Source organism: Felis catus, chromosome A3 (assembly GCF_018350175.1).
Source record: "Felis catus isolate Fca126 chromosome A3, F.catus_Fca126_mat1.0, whole genome shotgun sequence".
NCBI classification, from domain to species: Eukaryota; Metazoa; Chordata; class Mammalia; order Carnivora; family Felidae; genus Felis; species Felis catus.
The window spans coordinates 28,071,701-28,089,041 of NC_058370.1; the positions used below are offsets into that span (position 1 = coordinate 28,071,701).

The following is a 17,341-nucleotide window of genomic DNA, read 5'->3' on the forward strand; positions in this document are numbered from 1 at the left end:
GCTTGCAGCGCTGCTGTGAAGCGACAGGAGATGACGCGGAAAGGCACGCACACAGGAGGAAGTCGGAAAGGTGATCTACATCGAAGAGAGAAAAGCAAAGGAAAGAAGATACTGCCCCCAAAGCCCTGGGTCGTGTTAATTACGTTTAAGACATTCCGATCATTAATCGTCAGTATCACTACTGCTGCTTTTGTTCTCAGAAGCATGCACGTTTCCTGAGTCTGATGGGCCGCACAGGATGGTCTGAAATCCTCCCATACATGAACATGGGAGAAATAGAACTCCCCGAGTCACTGGGGGCTGGAGGCCGGGAGGTCAGGAACTGCTACAGTCTCCATTACCGCTGTCGGATGAATCCCTGTCCCCTCTGTGCCGAGGGAGGGTCTAAGCCCTGGGCCTTCACTGCTGTGAATGGTTTCACCATTGCAACTGTTGTCTGTTGTCGTCCAGCCTGAGGCGGGAGGCGGCCTCCCCCTGTCATCCACCCCCCCACCCCCCCCCCCACCCCCCCCCCCCGCCCACTGGCCCCATAGAAGAGAAAAGCCTTGCGTCCCCCTGTTTCTAAAAAGTGCCTGGCTGCAAGTGCGCCTGCAGCGCTGTTCCTGGTTGGGCGGCGCCCTCTAGGGACAGGAGGTGGGAATGACAGGCAGGGCCGTGGTGCGGGTCCGGGGGAACGGGGACACCGTGAGCTCCCGAGTGGGGAGTCCGCCTGCGGAGCAAGCTCTGGGGGTGGCCGGTGCAGCGTGGCGGAGCTGGGCGGGAGGGCTGAACAGCAACTCCTCCGCTCGGGCCAAGCCTTGTTTTCTCTGTGGAATAGCCTCTGGCATCCTAGAATTCAAATCTCACCAGAAAACTGTATAGAGGAGAGATACACACGTGAGACTCGGAAGAACCACGTTGCTGAGCCCCGCTTTCAGAATCAAAATGGCAGCTGGGATTCTAAGTCACCCGAGAGCCACCCTTTCGGCTGAGCTTGTCCTGGAATGGGTGGTTGGCTCCCACTGTCTGCCGCCGAACTTGTTGGAGACTGGTAGGCCTGGGGTAGGGCCCTGGAATCTGAATTTTTACAAAAAGGGCTCCAGAAGATGCTGTTGGGCCACTCCTATTCGGGCAACGGCTTCTATCTGGTCAGGCCCCCTCTGCATCCATCAGATTGGGTGGGGGGGGGGGGGGTTGAGGCCCAGAAAGAAAAAATGACTTGGCCTAAAGCCCACAGACGGCTGGTGGCAGGCTGGGACTTGAACCTGGGCCCCCAGTGCTAAAGCCACTCTCACCAGCAGCCCAGGGGATTGAGATGGCTCCTTAGGATGGTCATGCCTCCTGGGCCTCCCCGGCCCCTCCTGTGATTCATGGGGCCGAGAGGTGCTGGAGGTGGGGGCCAACAGTGCTACTATCTTCTGTCTATGGCTAAGCCTCCTTCTTGAGAGGAGCCTGGGGGACTGTGGGCCCCTTCTCTTCTTTCAGCCCCCCCTTCGTCCCCCACACACCCAGGCCCTCTGCGCATTCCAGGGAAGACCGCCCCACATGGTTTAGATTCGGCTACTCCAAACTCATCAGCATCATGGTTTTGTAACACCCGCCTGATGCCCAAGAAGCACTTGCAAATTTCTTTTTTCTTTTCTCTTTATTAAAAAAAAAAAAAAAAAAAAAAGTCGGGATCTTGAAACGACGACAATAGAGCATTTCAGAGGCGCAAACTTTGCAGAAGAGAAGGTGGTAGTCTGGCCAGGCAAGGAAGGGCTGTGGCTGTCCTCAGGGAGGAGGAGGGGAGCTAGGAGTGAGGGCGGGCCTTGGGGGGGGGGGGGTTCAGAGGGTGTGCCAGGCAGAGGGAAGCCTGCGGGTGGACACTCTTGTGGGGTGGGGGGGGGTGCTACTTTGTCCCTTTCAGCCTCTCTCTCTTCCAGCCTGCACACACCCCGTCCCCCGGCCACCCCAGACCCTCAAAGCTCCCAGCTGCTGGACCTTCTCAGTTCAGGCCAGCAGGTAATGCCAGGGCAAGCTGGGAGCCCCCCTTCTGGAGAATCCGGGAGGCCAAGGAGGAGGAGGTTGGTACCATGATGGTGGAATGACAGGCAGTGAGAACAAACCCACTTCTCAGCTAGGTCTAACTGGAGACGCGCCCCCCCCCCCCCCCCCCCGCCAATGTTCTTCCTGCCGGGTGTGTGAGGTTGTCACAGTGAAATACGAGTGCGCAGGGTTCAGTGGTGGCGTGGGGGAGTGGGAGAATCTTCCCTCGCTCCTGCCCCTTCCCTTGCTCCTTCCTTCATCTCCTCTCCAAAGGCCCCCAGAGTTGTGCCCTGCAGGGTAGCCAATAAGTAAAAAGTCTAGCACCTGGGTTCCCTTGGGCAAGTCCCTTCTTGGGCCTCAGTTTCCCCATGAGTACAACAGGGGGCTCCAGGGTGGGAAACAGAGCAGCCTGGATAATCTTAAAATTCCTTTCAGCTTTGATGGCCTCTTCTGGGGCTTCCTATGCGAGCTGGTGACCAAGGGCCGTGGAAATGGCCTCCAGGGGTTGGCCTGAGCAGGGGGCACTCACAGCCCTGGGTTCTGGGGTCTCCTCTGGAGCAGAAGCGGGGCTGTCCGGACGCAAGCAGCCTGCCTGTACTGCGACCTGGGCCCTGCCCTTGGAAACCCCTTCTCTGCGAAGCTGGGGTCAGGACAAGGTCAGGGTAAGGCCTAGAAAAAGTGGTTTGCTTTCTTTAAGAAGTAGATAGAGCATCTGGGGAGCAAGGCACAGACGGTCGGTCTCTCAAAGTGTGTGTGCGTGTGCGTGTGTGTGTGAGAGAGAGAGAGAGGGAGAGAGAGAAGAGACACAGAGGGCACGGTGAAGAACAGGAAGGGACGCAGCGGAAAAGGAAAAGAAAGGCACGTAGATAAAAGGGAAATGAGTAAGAAGGGAGAGGATTAGAGGGAGGGAGGAGAGGAAGAGAGATGAAGGAGTATCAGAAAGAGAAACAGGAAAGGTGGAAGGACACAGGGACAGAGGGTGGGGAGGGGCAAGGACAAAGCAGCAGCAGCAACCGCGGTGGAAAGGGCTGGAACGGGAGGTGCGGGGCGCTGGGGGCTGCAGCTCTGGGGCGCCTCAGGCGGCCGGCTGGCGGGGCCTCACGTCCAGCGTGCGGTCCAGCCTCCTGTCCTTGCGCGGGCGCCCGTCTCTCCGGCCCTTCTTCTGGCTGGGGCTCTTCTCTGCACCGAGAGCACAGGGTGTTGTTTCTGAGGCCATTCGGGGCCCCGGGAGGCCCCTCCATCCTGCCAGATGAGGGTGGGCCCCCCACTCCCCCTGAGCGGGGCTCAGAACCACCTCTGGGTGCTGACCTTACAATCACTCCACTTTGGAGCGTGGACTGCGGGGGAACCTACCCGACATGGACCACTGCTCCCACTTCCCTAGCGGGTGAGGAGGGGCACTGACTGGCTGAGGGCACCCCCGCCCCCACCATGCTGGGCATCTGGCCTGGCCAGGCCCAGAGGTTTGCATGGGGTGAGGGGGCCAGTCAGGACTTAGGGCGGCCTCGCCGGGGGGCGGGGTGCCTGTGACCCTCCTGGGAGCACTCACTTCGCAGTTTACAAGGCTCCAAGCTGGAGACCCCATACCTTTTGCCCGGGTCCCGGCACCAGCTCCCCCATTCACCTTCGGGGCCCCAGCTCTGGCCTCAGACGACGAGGACAGTAGCATTCAGCCAGCACCCTTGCATGCAGCCACGTCCCGCAGGTGTGGGAGCAGGCGCGCCCCCACCCCCCCCATATGACAGTCTGTGCTGTGGGGAGGGGTGGCCTGGCCTGCAAACCCCAGACCTACCTGGGAACCTTGACCCCACTGTACCCCCAGTCCCCCAACCCTGCGGCGGGGATGAGTTTCTAGCACAAACATCTGATTCGTCCCATTTCTCAGATAAAGTGACTGAGGCCCAAGAGGGACCTTGCTTGGCTGGTGCCATAGTCTGGGTTGGACTTCCTGGTGTCACTTTCAAGTGGCTCCCGGCTCACATGGAGGAAAAAACCACACCTTCTCCCCCCAGCCTTCCTGCCTCCACTCACCCCTCAGGGCAGATCCTGGGTCATCCTCTTAGATGAGGCTGTCCACCTCTGGGCCTCCCTTCACCCACTCCTGAACCCTTAGGGGTTGCTTAGGCCAGGCTCCCACTCTAAACTCCGGGGCTGGCTGTGTCAGCTGAAATGACATAAGCATCTGGGGGATGAAGGGTGGCCACTGCCTGCGTGGCTGTGCCAGCTTTGAAGGTAGGAGGGTGGGGTGAGTGGTGTGGGGTCCCCAGCCCTTCCCTCTGCCTGCCCGATATGGGCCCACCTTCCTCCCATCCACCCACCCATCCACTCCTCAACAAATGTTAACTGAGCACCTACTGTGTGCCAGGCCCTGTTCTAGGCCCCGGAGAGGCAGCCGTGAACAAGGCGGACAAAGACTCGGCTTTCACCGGGGATCGCATTCTAGTAAGGAAGACAGACCCTAAACAAGGCAGCACAAGAGTGTGCGCCATCATTTTGGGAGGAAGTAAGCGCTGTGGCACGGCGGGATGGCGGTCCCAGACACGGGTGGTGTCTCTCGGCAGGGGCAGTCGTGGAGGGCCTCTCTGCGGAGGGGACTTTGAGCTGAGCCCCGGAGGATGCAAATAGCTCACAGTAGGGTTGTCGTGAGGACGAAAGGCATTGGTTTACAGAGCACTGACCACAGGGCCCAGCACATGAATGTTTGCTGCTGTCATTCATTCTTCATTCATCATCATCATCATCATCACCTATGGGAAGACACTTCCTCTCTCTCTGTCCCTCCATTGCCAATCACCACCAGCAATCATGTGCCGTGACAGGTGCTGTAGAGAACCTTCCGTCTGTCCGTCTGTCCGCATGGGTGTTTTTGCGGGCCTGGGGTCTTAGTTTCCCCAGTCCCCTCTCAACCTCACCCTCCGTCCCCGGCCGCCCAGCTCTGCTGTCTGCACTCCCAACCCAGACTACAAGTGCTCCTGAAACCAGGCGTGTCCCTGGGCTCGAGTCCTGGCCCCACCACATGCCAGCTGTGTGGCTCCCCCGTGACCTGGCTCCGGGTTCCTTACACTGAAGCGTGACTCTAGATTCCTCTTTGCACACAGACCTACGTTTGGATCCCAGGTCCACACTTTCCTAGCTGCATGACCCTGAGGCAAGTGACAACCTCTCTGGGCCCCGATCTCCTCATCTGTTGAAGGGGGATGGTAACGATTCCACACCATCGAGTCATGGTGCAGATTAAATGACCCGAAGGTGGAGAATTAGCACACTGCCCACGGCAATAGCAGATGCACAGTTAATGCTGGCCCCCTGCGCATTATTGCTACTCACTGTTCACGTTGTACCTACCACCCTCCGCGGCCTCTCTTCTCTTTAAGTCAGTGGCTTTAATAGCTGGGACTGACCCCAGCCAGGAAGGACACCGGGGCGGGCGATGCTTAGCCCATGGGAAGGAATGGCTACTCTTGGACTTTCGGGCAGCCTTACAGGCACTATTTGGGCAGGCGATGTCCCCAGCTGCTCAAAGTCCCCCGTGGGCCCTGCCCACTGCAGCCCCGAATGCCGGCCTGGTGCTCACCTGCTGGGCAGGGCCTCTGGATGGGACATTTCCGTGACTCGGACAGCACCTGGCAGGTGTCTGCCTCGTCCCTCCCGGCCCGGCGGGCCTCCCGCACCCGGGTCTCCAGGCCCCAGGCCGAGCCACAGGTCTTCCCGTTGTGCATGCAGGGGCTCCAGCTGCCCCAGGGGCCCAGCTCACATTCTTCTGTTGGGTGGAGACAGACAGACAGACAGATAGACAGTACTGGTCAGCTGGCAGTGAGTGTCCTTCAGATCCAAGGGCAGGGTCTGAGGGGTCCCGTTCCCCGAACGCCGTCTCCACATGCAAGGGGTTTGCAAGCTCTCACAAGGAGCAGAGGGGAGACACTTAAATATCTATTTATGAGCGCCCGGGATGGGCGCTAGACTAAAGCATGCCCAGGCCAGATGCGGCGGGGGGAAGGGGGTGGGGGGTGACCACTGGCTTTAGAGGGGAAGACTTCCCCAGGAGATGACAGAGGGGCTAAAGGGAGAGGAGGTGATCCAGTGGAACCAGAAGGAAGCACCATGAGGGTAGGCGTGCACAGCCCTGGGGGCCTGGCAGACCATGTCTGAGGGATGGCAGCTAGAGCAGGGGCAGGGTGAAGGCTGGGAGGAGGAGGGCCAGGCGAAGAGGCCAGAAGGTCTGCTGGGAGGCCCTCAGGGCAGAGACACTGCTTCGACCTTGATCATGTGCCTTTGATGGGCTGTGGAAGGTGGAAGCCGTGCAGTGCTGTTGTGAGGAAAAATGAGGTCATGGGACATGAACGTTCTCAGTAGGAAACAACTTTAAAAAAACCCATATATATATATATATGTACATATATATCAAATCATATCATATCATATATATATGAATCAAATGTGAACATATATATTTTTTATATTTATATATTTATAATATATATTTCTATAATAAATATAAATATATAAATATAAAAACATGTAATAGAAATATATTATAAATATATAAATAATATTTATATAAATATAAATAAATATATTTATATTTATTGTATATAAATATATTTATTAATATAAATATATATTTATAAGTATATATTTATATATTTATATTTACTTATAAATATAAATATATACATTATAAATGTGTATAAATATATATACATCATAAATATATATAAATATATATATTATATATTTGTTCACATTTGATTCTTTTAAGAGCCCCTGAGAAGTAGGCAAAGAACAGGGCAGCTATGGGATACCCCCATTTTGCAGATGAGGCCACTGAGGCCTTGAGGAGGTAAGGGGCCCGCTAAGGGAACGGAGAAGGGGGTTCAACATCAGAACACTGTAAGCGTTTCAGACCCGATCGGGCCCAGAAGCCAGGTCTCCAGCCCTGAGAACAACGGTCCTTTGGCTAGATGTGTTGATTTGACCAGCAGGGACTGAGCACCTACTGTGTGCCTCATGCTGTGCTAGGGGCTGAGTGGCAGCGGTGACCAGACCGACTGGCTCTGCCTCCCAGAGTTCACCGCCTAGAAAAGTCAGGCGGGAAGGGCAGGGTGCTCCTGCGGTAACGGGAGGAAGCACAGGCAGGTGCCGGAGCCCAGAGGAGGCATGGGCCCCAGGGGCCTGGGGGGAGCTGGAAGACTTCCTGGAGGAGGTGACTCCTGACCTGAGGCTTGAAGTAGGGGTGGGGAGGTTAGCCAGGCTCAGGGAGGGGCGAAGGGGAGAAGTGAAAAGGATGTGAACCCGGGTCTGTCTTATTCCTCGGCAGTACTCTTCTCGTGACCTCTGCTGCCTCCCCCTGGCAAGGACAGCGAAGCCGCTGTCGGTAATAATGGCAAATCACAGTGAGGGTACTGGAGGCTCCCTCTGTGTGCCTGACGTCACCTGTTGGGCCTCCAATCACCAGGCGACATTCTCTTAAGGTTCTTCCGGCTCTCCTGACGCCCCGCACCGGGCCCTGCAGGGAAGCAGACCGGGCGAGGAGGCCCCCACTCACCCTGGCACTCCCGCGTGCTGGGCTGGGCCGCGGTGCCCAGCGGGCAGGTGGGCAGACACTTCCCCTTGTACAGGTAAAACCGCCGTTTGCACCGGATGCAGAAGTCCTGGCTGAAGCAGCTCTCACACGTGGCCCCACATTCTGCAACAGAGCCAAGGTCACCCGCGGTGAGGGCGGCTGGCCTCGGAGAGGGCAAGCGGCTCGTCTGATGTCGTCACATAGCAAATCTAGGCTGGGAGTGCGGACTTTCCGCCCCATTCCCATCAAAGCTCGAAGATGGCCATGGTGTGTCCCGGGTCGCCATGCAAAGCAGAGTCAGGACTTAGGACTCCTTTTCTCGCTTGAGCTAGGTCCAGAGGGCGCGAGTTAACACGCCCAAGGCCACACAGCGCATAGGGTGGAGGCGAAGGTTCCCTGCCCCCTTAGCGCTGAGACCAGACAGGACACCGACTTGCTTGCGGCTTCGGAGTCAGCCCGAAACCCCGCCTGAAATCCCAGAGTCTGGGCTCAGGCACAAACCACTTGCCCTGTGGCCGTGTCGGGGTGGGGGTGGGAGCGTTAGGGTGGGGGGGGGGGTGGGGCCGTGTCGGGATGGGGGGGGGCGGATATGGGCCGGAGGCCTCAGGGGCCCAGCACGAGCACAGGACAAGGGAGGAACCACGTACTTTTGCACCTGTTGAACTCCTGGCCGCGGACGCCGAAGTAGCCAGAGGGACAGTCATGCACACACTTGCCGTACTGGCGGATACCTTCCCGGCGGATGAACAGGAACAACCTCTGCTGGCACGTGGAACAGCCGTTCTCCTCGGAGCAGATGACGCAGCCCGTGCAGTTGCCCCCCGGACCAGTGCCCGCTGCCAGCCAGGCCGGGGTGGGAGGGGAGGGGGAGGGAGAGAGAGAGAGAGAGAGAGAGTCAAACCACGTAGGTGAGCAGCTCAGACTGCCTCGCGGAGCGTATTAACTGAACACACGGCCACCCAGACGAACGACATTGCCCCCACGGCCAGGTATGATCACGTGACCCCAATCTGGCCACTGGGGTATAAGGGAGAGCAACGTGCGCAACCTCTCAAAAGCTGCCTTAACAAGCACGGGCGGGCCCCGTGTCACCCCCTCGTCCTTCCTGTTGTTGGAACGTGAACATGATGGCCGGAACTCAAGCAGCTATTCTGGACCATGAAGTAGGAACCACGTGTTGGGGATGGCAGAGCAAGAAAAGCAAAAGAGCCTGGGTCCCCGAGGAAGGTAGAACTTCTGTGCCAGCCCTGGACTGCCTGTGCCAACTTACAAGAGAGAGAAATCAATGTCTCTTTCGTTTAAACCATTGTTATCTGGAGTTGTCTATAACTCACAGACAAACTTAACCTTCAGGGAAATGGTGTGTATTTTTGAGCGTGTGGGGGGTGGGGTGCACGTGCATGTGGGGGTGGGGGAGACCCTCGGCCCCCTGCGGCGGGTCCGAACAATACTCCGTTCCTGCCTGTCACCACCATCAAGGGCTCCCAACATCATCAAGCGTAGCAAGTTGAGGAAAGAAAATTTTTGTTGCCCCAGAATCAGCAACCAGACCCAAAGCTGGGAAGAAGGAGATGGAGAATACTCTAGAAAGAGATCCTCTCCCAGGCTCTCTGGGGGAGGGGGGCGGAGGGGAGGGTCCTTGCTATCCTGGCCATCACCTGATTAAGCTGACCACTTAGAGAGAGGGGCTCATGGGAGACTGGAATTGTCAGCCCCCAAAACCAAATGAGGAGAGATGCAGGGTGCTCCTCACAGAGACGGGGGTGTCTGCAAAAAGAGGTGACCAGCTTCTCATGCCCCGGGGGGACACTCGCTTGTGTTGGAGCCCCGCAGATCTGCCCCTTTCCAGGCTTCTCTGAGCAGAGAAAAGAGGCCAAGGGAGAGAAGGGCAGGGCTGAGTGGGTGGGCAGCAGTGAAAGAGCCTGCACATCCCTCATGGCAAGCACGAGGGGCTTCTCGGCGGCAAGGGCCCCTTAGAAGTACCCAGGCTTCGGTGCTCTTGCCGTTATATATATATTTTAATGTTTATTCATTTTGGAGAGAGAGACAGAGCGCGAGCTGGGGGAGGGGCAGCGAGAGAGGGAGACACAGAATCGGAAGCAGGCTCCAGGCTCCGAGCTGACCGCACAGAGCCCGACGCGGGGCTCGAACTCACAAACTGCGAGATCGTGACCTGAGCCGAAAGTGGATGCTTTTCTGCCTGAGCCACCCAGGTGCCCTGGGAACACATTAAACTGTTCCATGTTTATACCCCGTTTAAGGTCTTAATAAACCAGTTATACACCTCGGCTCACTGAGCCCATGGCCACTCAGCACAGGATGTTCTTGACTTTCCAGCTCTGCCCCCCCTTTCTGTTGGGGCCCGACCTGCCTTTTAGAGGAATTCCCCATTGTGTGAGAGAACCTGGAGAGGGGCCAATCCCGGTGTCCCCCTGGAACAAAAACCAAGGAGGCCAAGCCCTTCTTCAAGTTGGCAGTGACTGGGCATTGACCAATCAGATACTCATTCCCATGACCCCGAGTCCTGGGAGTCGAACAAAGAGAGTAAGGAGGATATGTGGGGATAAGGGTCCAGGGAGAAGCGAGCTGACTGCCCAGACCAGCCTGGGGCCTTTCTGCCTCCCCTCCTTCCCGCTGTGGTGTGGATCCTGCATTTCTCCCAGCCTGATCTCCAGCTGCCTGGATTCTGGGAGCCCCCCACATCCTGCTGCTAAGTCCCCTTGCTGTTGCTTACAACTGAGAACCCTCACTAATGTCCCTGGGAAGAGCAGAGTCAAGGTTTGCGTGCTTCCAAAGCTGTAGACCCGCAGGAACCTGGGGGCGGAGAGAAGGTGTGATGTCGTAAGAGGGAACCCCCGGGGCCAGAGAGAGAACTTCAGCTGAATAAACGAACAGAGCCCACACCTCCCGCCCAACGGGAGACAAGTTAAATTCTGATAATACAAAGGGCTGGCAAGGTTGAAAGGAAACTTTCCGTTCTGATAGGAGTGTAAACGCTGGAGAAAAATCCAGCAGCATCTAGAACATTTGAGGATGTGCCTTTGCCGAACACAGCCGCTTGACTTGTGGTCTAAACCCTAGAGCAGAGCTTCTCAAATTCTTGTACCAGCCTCTTGGAGGGGGCTTGTTACAACACACGGCGCTGGGTTCCACCCTGAGTGTCTGATTCAGTAGATCTGGGGGGGGGGGGGCGAGGGGATGCTGAGAATTTGTATTTCTAACTGGTTCCAGGTGATGCTACTCTGTTGCTGCTGGTCTCTGACTATGCTCTCAGAACCACTGACACAGAGAGACTCTGGTGTCTGTGCCCAGAGAGACATGAACAGAGATGTTCACTGCAGCATCACTGAATAGCAAACAGTTGCAAAAACCCGTGCATCAAAAGAAGAGAGAAACACAGGTGGCACGCAGCCATATACGCTCGCCACGTTCCACATCCAGGACCCATGATAAATGCCTGAGGCTGAGTTGTAGCTGTCATTATGGATACATTTCAAAGACGATGCTGAGAGCAAAGAAAGCAAACGGCATAATGAACATAATGAATCGCGCGGGAAGAGACCATTCGTAACAAGTTCCAAACTCTGCCAAGCAATACTCCGGGTCATTTACGATACTTAAATTTGTATTAAGAGTAAAAGACACAGGGGACCGATGAAACACTGAATTCAGAATGTGGCTCCTCCTCCGAGGTGAGGTGAGAAGTGGGAAAGGGGGTTCAGGAAGGAGGCTGGAGACTTCTCTTGAATCTGTAGTATTTAATTTCTGAAAATCTGCAACAAATACGAAAATGGCAATATTTGCTACAAGTGGCTGGCAGGCGTACAAATGTCCATTATGGTTTTTTTATTCTGGCCGGTAGGGTTGAGCTACTTTACAATAAAAATATACTTTAAAAAATGTTTAGCCTCTGTTGTGTGTGTGGGTTGGGGGAGGGAAAAGAGGGGAGAGGACATCGAATCCTACCCCTCCCAGCTTCCTTGCCCAAGCCCTGGCCCATCCTCAAGCTGAGGCCTTGGGCAGGGGACGGTGACAGAAGTTCTGAGAGCCATGGAGACTTGCAGCCATGAGAGCCATGCGAGTTGGCCTCCCTCCCTCCATGTTCATTCTCCCTCCTCCTCAGTAACGGAACCCTCCTGTTTAGCGAATTAATGTCTTCCAAGAATAAAGACTACATTTCCCAGGCTCCTTTGCAGTGGTATGGGCTGATACATCTAAGTTCTGACCAATGGGCTTCCAGTGGGAGTGTCCTGTGCCACCCGCCAAAGGACCTGCAAAGAAGAGCTGCTCTATTTTCCTCCCCTTCTTTGTGGGCCTGCGGGGACTGCAGACTTGGAGGCAGGAGCCAGGGCAGGTGCAGGCGGCAGAGGGACCTGGCAGAGAGACCACGGCGAGGCCTTACTAGCCCAGGGCAGTCTACCTCACATTCTCATTTGGGAGAGGGAGGAAAGTGTCAATCCTCTTGGTTAAGCCATGAGGACCGCATGATAACGACTGATGATGTGGGCTTTTCATCAACCATGCAGGTGGTCACAGAGTGACGTCAGTGGAGACCAGGGTACCTCTCCCCAGTGCTTTGATGCTATGAAATGCCGCTGGACCTGAGATGCAGCCCCACCAACAAAGGGCAAAGGGACCCTCAATCGGCTTGAGGCGATCTCTGCCGCTTGGCAGAACAGGAGTTCAAATTAGAAGTTATGTTCAGTTACAGAAAAACAAAATCGTATTTCCTGCACACTGAGCGTGTGGACATACTCACACCCCAACTTGGGGGTCCTTGTCCACAATGCAGGGGAGGAAACAGGCTCAAAGAGGCGAAAGACACTCTCAGGGTCCTGCAGAATCAGTGGAGGCAGGAACCCACGGCAGTCAGCCCCCGCTGCCCTCTTGGAGCATTTTGTTCAGGGATCCACTCTGTCAGGCAGAGCCCGGGGCCACGGGGATGAGCCACACATGCCCCCTGCCGTTATGGGACCTCACAGCCTGGTGGGAGGGCTGAAGCCCACAGAAGTGGCAGACGGGCAAAGTAAAACTTCTTCCAGTCTCTGGGAAGAGCTTCGGGATCATTCGCCTGACGCCTGCAGTTTCACTGGGGATCCTGAGGCCAGAAGGGGTGGAGCCTTCCCCAAGGTCAGGCAGCCAAGCAGCAAATAAACCCCAACTAGAGCTACAGCACTATTTGTAGAGTGATATCTTGACATGCCGAAGACAAAAGAACCTGATAAGGAACCTCAGAGGGTATGTGTGTGTGTGTGTGTGTGTGTGTGCACGCGTGCACATGGGTGCACACATAGGGGACATAAGTCACTAGCATCTTTCAACCCCAGGCGGTTCTGCCTCCTCCTGCATCCTTGGTCCTGGTGGTTGGCTAGGATGCCCTCTAGTGCCTCTATGTTGTAATGACTTTAAATGCTCATGGTCTGTGGCTTTTCATCACATCTCTAGAACGTGTTGGAAAGAGCAATGCTATTTCTCCCCTCCCCAAGGTCATGGCTGTAGAGACAAGATAATGCTATGAATCATAAGTGATGACAACTAGAATTTGTACCATGCTGCTTTAGAAAGACCCAAACTTGATAGTTCTTAAACTTGACTGTGTGTAAGAATCCCCAGGGAGGCTTGGTCTGAGCCCAGGAATGTGCATTACAGTAAGTCCAAAATAAATGTGATAGGCGTTCTGGATGTGTCTTTCCTGCTCACAGTTGCCTTTCCCTGAGAAGCAGACCTGGCAACCAAGCTTGGATTGCATGACCCTGTCCCCTGGCCAGTGGTGGACGGACTGAACTAGGGACTGACAGCTCTTCCTAGCTGGGCCCATTAGACCACCTCTCTTTTTTTTTTTTTTCAACGTTTATTTATTTTTGGGACAGAGAGAGACAGAGCATGAATGGGGGAGGGGCAGAGAGAGAGGGAGACACAGAATCGGAAACAGGCTCCAGGCTCCGAGCCATCAGCCCAGAGCCCGACGCGGGGCTCGAACTCACGGACCGCGAGATCGTGACCTGGCTGAAGTCGGACGCTTAACCGACTGCGCCACCCAGGCGCCCCTAGACCACCTCTCTTGAGAATTTTGACGTTGGGCCACCAGAAAATGGTCTGGGCTGGCCTCTTGACCTGAGGACATTTGCAGGAGGGCAAGGCAGTGCCCAAGTGTGAGAAGCTTTGGCGGGCACTAGCATCTGTGGCCCCTCTCTTTGCTAATAGAGACCCCATCCCTCCACACTCTCTGACTTTGAGGTTCACATAGAGTCTCTCCACCCAGACGCACTTAATCCAGACTTGGGCAATCACCACACTGGGTGCCCTTGACTACAGTGGTTGGTTCGGACATAGGCACGTGTCTCAACAAGAGCTAGGCTTGAGATTTTTTTTGGGGGGGGGTGGTGGTGGTGGTTAACAGGTGTGTGTATGTGTGCATGTGCATGGGTTTTCTTTTCTGCTCTGTTGGGATTTGGGAAGATGGTGACCCCTCAAGGCTCCCTCAAGGCTGGGCTCAGCCCATAGCTCCAAGCTCCAACCTCCATAGCTTTTCACCTGAGCTAGCTCTCCTCCTGTCAACTCACAATCAGAACGATGCAGCTCACCAGGTATGTGGGGCTCAACAGACCACGGCGAAGCTGCTCTGCTTCAGCAAGGCCAAGGGGCCTGGACCGCCGGCCACCCAGCCTGACTGCCATGGCTCCCCACAGGCCCTTGGGTTCTAGGGAGCACACTTTGAAAGCCCCTGGATTCTTCCACACCTCAGCTGGATCCTGGACTTCATCACTGGCTTCTCCCAGCTCAGACGCACATTTCTAAATGAAAGCATTTGAGCTCAACTTGCAACACCCCCTGGGTTTTCTTGGGGGGGCCTCAGAGAGGATGACACCCCAGTGAGTTCCTGTATCAACTGTCTCCCATGATCACAGCCATCCTCCCCCAGTCAAAACATCAGGCCCAAAATGCATGGCCCTGTTTTCCTCCAGCAGTTGGAGGGGTTTCGAATGACATGTCTTTCCCCGAGAAAATGACAACAGAATGGATGACATCGGGCTTGGCAGTTTACCGAGAGACGCAGGCTAGTAACAACTCTGAGCGCATGCGTGAGCCCAGGCTTGGGTGATCCATTCATTCATTCGTCCGTGCATCCAACCAATGAGACTCTGTCAGGTCCAGTGCTGGGGGCTCAATGGTTTTGAGCTTTGGGGGACAGCTGTGTGACTGGGGGCAAAGCGCTTTAACTCTGAGCTCAGTTATTCTCATGTAAATGGGGGTGATGATGCTTATCTTGCAGGGTTCTTGTGATTGAGGGAGGTGGTCCATGAAAACCACTTGGCTTTGAGCTCAGCACATAGCAGCCCCCGCCCCCATAAACGGTAGCCATTGTTGTTATATTGAAGCCGTGACCAGTTTTGTGCCCTCAAAAAGCTAAGGACGTGTGTTACAGTGCAGGTGCCCAGGTTCCAATCCTGGCTTCACCACTCATGGAGTGACCTTGGGCACAGACGCCCCATCATCTGTGGGCCTCAGTTTCTCCATCTGAAAATCTGTGGTGGCAATTCCTACCCTCATGGGCCTTGCTAGGAGGTGTGTGCGAACAAACCAGCAAGCGCCTGGCACGGAGTAGGTGCTTCTTTATAAGTGTAAGTTCCTTTCCTGTTCCCTCACTGTCACGGGCCCAGGGTGGGATGTCAGTCCACATTTGGACCCGCCTCCCTCTCACAGGTGGGCAGACGGAGACCAGAGGGGTTGGTGAACAGCAGGGTCCAGGGAGATGGTCTGGAAGGTGAGGAGCTCAGGGCAGACGTGAGGAGGCAGCTTTGGTCTTGGGCGAAGGGCAATTTTATCCTTTCTGTGGGTATCAGGCAGTGACCTGTGTCTTCCAACAAGGGTTCCCAATCTCGGGGTGACCGCATCCTGAGAACACCCCCAGGCGCCCTGTTGCAAGAGGAGTCAATGGCTCAACATTTGCAAGTGATCTCCATATTTTTTTTCCATTTGGGAATTTCAAGTGGAGTCAAGGTCACCTCTGCGATATCATGCCTCCCACCCACCTTCAGCCTGCAGAGCTTTCCTGGAAGGGGCCAAAAGGCACAGGGTGACATGTACGACCCTGAAAGTTACATGCCCTCCCAGGCAGGCTTATGTCCTCAGCAGCCCACAGCGAGTCTGAAACACCCTCAATACCCAAGTCAAGAACTCCAGCCCCACACTTAAAAAACAAAACAAAACCCCCAAAAAACCCCACCCTAATTTGAATAGATTGCTAACATTTAAAAAATCAGATTTCGGGGCGCCTGGGTGGCGCAGTCGGTTAAGTGTCCGACTTCAACTCAGGTCACGATCTCCCGGTCCGTGAGTTCGAGCCCCGCGTCAGGCTCTGGGCTGATGGCTCAGAGCCTGGAGCCTGTTTCCGATTCTGTGTCTCCCTCTCTCTCTGCCCCTCCCCCGTTCGTGCTCTGTCTCTCTCTGTCCCCAAAATAAATAAACGTTGAAAAAAAAATTAAAAAGAAAAAAATAAAAAATCAGATTTCACATAAAAAGCGGGCATTTGGACTTGTCTGGAAAAAGCCAGCCTATCTGCCAACACTGTGCCTGCATTCCCTCAAGGCAATACTCGGTTGAAGTTACCTAGATGGGACACAGGCTCGCCACTCTGCCCCACCATTTCCTTTACTTACCCCTGCCGCTGAGGGCAAAGGTCAGCTGCTCTGGGTTATCATCCTTGAGCTTCTGTTTATGTTACACCCACTTCACTCACTGATTCTAGAAGGCAGTGTAGAGCAGGGGTTCCCAAACCTGGGCATGCATCAGATTCACCCTGGACTTATGAAAGGACAAGTGGCTGGGGTGCCTGGGTGGCTCAGTCAGTTAAGCGTCTAACTTCAGCTCGGGTCATGATCTCGCGGTTCGTGGGTTCGAGCCCTGCGTTGGGCTCTGTGCTGACAGCTCAGAGCCTGGAGCCTGCTTCGGATTCTGTCTCTCTCTCTCTCTCTCTCTCTCTCTCTCTCAAAAATAAATAAAACATTTTAAAAGATTTTAAAAATTAAAGCACAGATGGCTGAGCCTCCCCCAGAGTTGTGGATGCAGCAGGTCTGGGCAGGGCTTGAGAAGGTGCATCGCTAACAGGTTCCCAGGGGATGCGGGCGCTGCTTGAAGACTGGAGTAGGGTGAAGAGCCAGACTCTGTGGGTTCAAATCCCAGTTCTGCCCCTTATCCTTGCCCAGGTGTCCTTGAGCCTCTCTGTGCTTCAGTTTCCCCACCTGCAAAACAGGCATCAGACTGGCTGAGCTTACAGTGAATGTCGTGAGGACCTGAGAAACCCTGACACCGATGAGCGACTCAGGAATATTACTATCACCGCCTACCATGCGTTCGTGGCTGTTTGTGACTCGGGACTTGCTTGGGCAATCAGTGCAGAACGTTTTATTTTGATGTCAACATTTTTGGGGGTAGAGTTTCTTCCTAACTGGGATGTGCCCGGGGAACTGTGTCTTGCGTGAGAACATCATGTGTCATGGTCGACAGAGGATTTAACACAGCTGTCCTGAAGCTCTCCCTGGGGGTGAGAAGGATGGGGGTGGAAAGAGAATGCCACCCCCTGCCCCGAGGCAGTGCAACCTGAGGAGGGCCAGTCCCCACCCTGGGTCAGTCCTGCTCTGTCCCAGGGGAGGATCCAGGCCATTGTAGGGGGGCCCCATGCAGACAGCGCTGGGCAGTGCGTCCTCTGATCCCTGCCTGGCAAGTGGGGGACACATGTCACCGATGACCAAAGGAAATAAACAACATGTG

The 17,341-nt window shown here is 55.2% G+C and overlaps 1 protein-coding gene across 1 annotated transcript in view; it reads right to left on the reverse strand.

Annotated features, from left to right (window-relative positions):
* Positions 1-1,657: 1,657 nt before the first annotated feature.
* The window catches only part of RSPO4 (R-spondin 4), a 36,518-nt gene continuing 20,834 nt past the window's right edge, over positions 1,658-17,341 (reverse strand). Inside the window, exons 2-5 of the mRNA XM_011280951.4 lie at positions 8,218-8,406; positions 7,553-7,693; positions 5,582-5,767; positions 1,658-3,186 (exon numbers count right to left, since the gene is read on the reverse strand). Coding sequence (XP_011279253.1) covers positions 3,083-3,186; positions 5,582-5,767; positions 7,553-7,693; positions 8,218-8,406 — 620 coding nt within the window. The 3' untranslated portion in view covers positions 1,658-3,082. The remainder of the gene's footprint in view (positions 3,187-5,581; positions 5,768-7,552; positions 7,694-8,217; positions 8,407-17,341) is intronic.